Here is a 1869-nt window from a genome sequence, read left to right as displayed (position 1 = left end):
GTGTGGCGTGAAGAACAGGTGAGGACGCGTCTCCCTTTCACCCCAATAAAAGTGTACGCTGCAGATGGAGAGCCAACGGCTAAGGCCAGGAAAAGTATCTCGAGTCGCCTTCAGAGCTTCCTGCGTTTCATAGCATTCAAGAATGGACTATTCAACATGCACAGGAAATGGAGCATGTTCATTGGTTCATGGCCCTCCCTGAACTAATGGCATTTATTGCAATTGTCATTTTGCGGGGGCTTATCAAGGTTCCATCACTACGTGACTGCTGGTCAGCAAACCTGGGAAACCCACATATCATTGGAACAATGCCGCGAAACCGCTTCCAAGACATCATGCGACACCTACGCTTCGATGACAGGTCCACCTGGAGTGATCGAGCAAAGACTGATAAGTTTGCTGCAATTTCCAGTGTGTGGGGATCATTTGTCACCAATTGCATCACGTCCTACAACCCTGGTCTACATATCACCGTTGATGAACAGCTTTTCCCGTCAAAGACTCGCTGCTGTTTCCTGCAGTATATTGCAACTAAACCTGACAAGTTTGGGATCAAGGTTTGGGTGGCTTGCGACCTAAAATCCAAGTACATTTGTAATGTCCTCCCATATCTTGGCAAGGACCCTAGTCGTCCCAGTGGAGAGAGACTGTCTGAAAATGTAGTGATGAGGCTGATGGAACCATTCCTAGACAAGGGCAGAAATGTTACCACGGACAATTTCTTCACATCGCTGTCAATTGCGCATAAACTTCTTAGCCGGAAAACCACCATCCTCGGCACAGTCAACAAGATTCGCCGGGAAATCCCTCAATCCGCTAGACACACAGATCGCAATGAATTCACCACTCAGGTATGTTGCAGGTCTTTTGTGGTTCTATGTTTATGTGTTTCTAATTTTTTGAATCAACACCGCCAAATGTGTCATTGTGTGTAAAAGTGCTATGAAAATAACAATTTATCTTATTTATTAGGTGTTTTCAACCACTGCTGCTACGCTGACGGCGTATGCGGCCAAACGGAAGAAGACCGTCTACATTCTTAGCAGCGTGCACAGCATGATTCAGACTGATAATACCACCAAAAGGAAGCCAAACACTGTCACCCTTTACAACACCACAAAGTGCGGCGTGGATGTGATGGACCAGATGGTGCGGGAGTACACTGTCCGCACAGGGACACGGCGCTGGCCAGTTGCCGTGTTCTATAACATGATTGACATGGCAGCACTGAATGCACATGTGCTGTATCAAGCATGCACCGGAAGGCAGGAAAGACGGGTGGACTTCCTGGTGGAGCTTGCAAGAGAGTTGGCTAACTCTCATATGTGTGCGAAGAAGGCAAGAAAAGAACAATTGCTTCGGACACAACCCTCCACACCTAGCCCTGGAAAAAGAGCCATGTGTCAGGTCAAACACCAATGCAAGAACAATCATGCCACTGTGCGATGTGTTCACTGCTACAGATACACATGTGGTAAATGCAGACGGGAGATACCATGGCAGTGCCAGGATTGTGAGTGATTGCTGGAATGTACTCAACCACTTTTTAATATTATTTGTAAATGTGTACAAATGGTTGGTTTCTTTTTTATTTTATTTTGTACTGTTTTTATCAATAAATCTCAGCAACAAAGGAAAAAATAAAACATGTGTGTTGATTTCTCCCTAAGATGGCATAGTGAAACACAAGTTTCCTTGAAGTGGCTCAGCATGGCCCCACATCGTTTACATAACAAAAGCAACTGTTAACAGCTGATTAAGGATATTAGCCTAAAGCCTTCCAGCCCATCGGCTGTCCTGCGGGTTTTATAGGTAGAAAAGCCAAATGGCTGCTCTCTGGGACTTCTAGTGTTAATCTGTTCTGTAATA

At 45.5% G+C, this 1869-nt stretch overlaps 1 protein-coding gene across 1 annotated transcript; it reads left to right on the top strand.

Annotated features, from left to right (window-relative positions):
• Window positions 1–308: 308 nt before the first annotated feature.
• On the top strand, window positions 309–1521 carry LOC311289049 (piggyBac transposable element-derived protein 4-like; the record flags this gene model as incomplete). The annotated part of the gene is made up of 2 exons (XM_084406801.1): window positions 309–851; window positions 973–1521. 2 exons carry the CDS (start codon window positions 309–311, stop codon window positions 1519–1521), a joined length of 1092 nt encoding a protein of 363 aa, XP_084262927.1.
• Window positions 1522–1869: the final 348 nt, after the last annotated feature.

Source organism: Rutilus rutilus, assembly GCF_951802725.1.
Source record: "Rutilus rutilus genome assembly, chromosome: 4".
Lineage (NCBI taxonomy): Eukaryota > Metazoa > Chordata > Actinopteri > Cypriniformes > Leuciscidae > Rutilus > Rutilus rutilus.
This window is presented reverse-complemented; position numbering and strand designations above follow the sequence as displayed.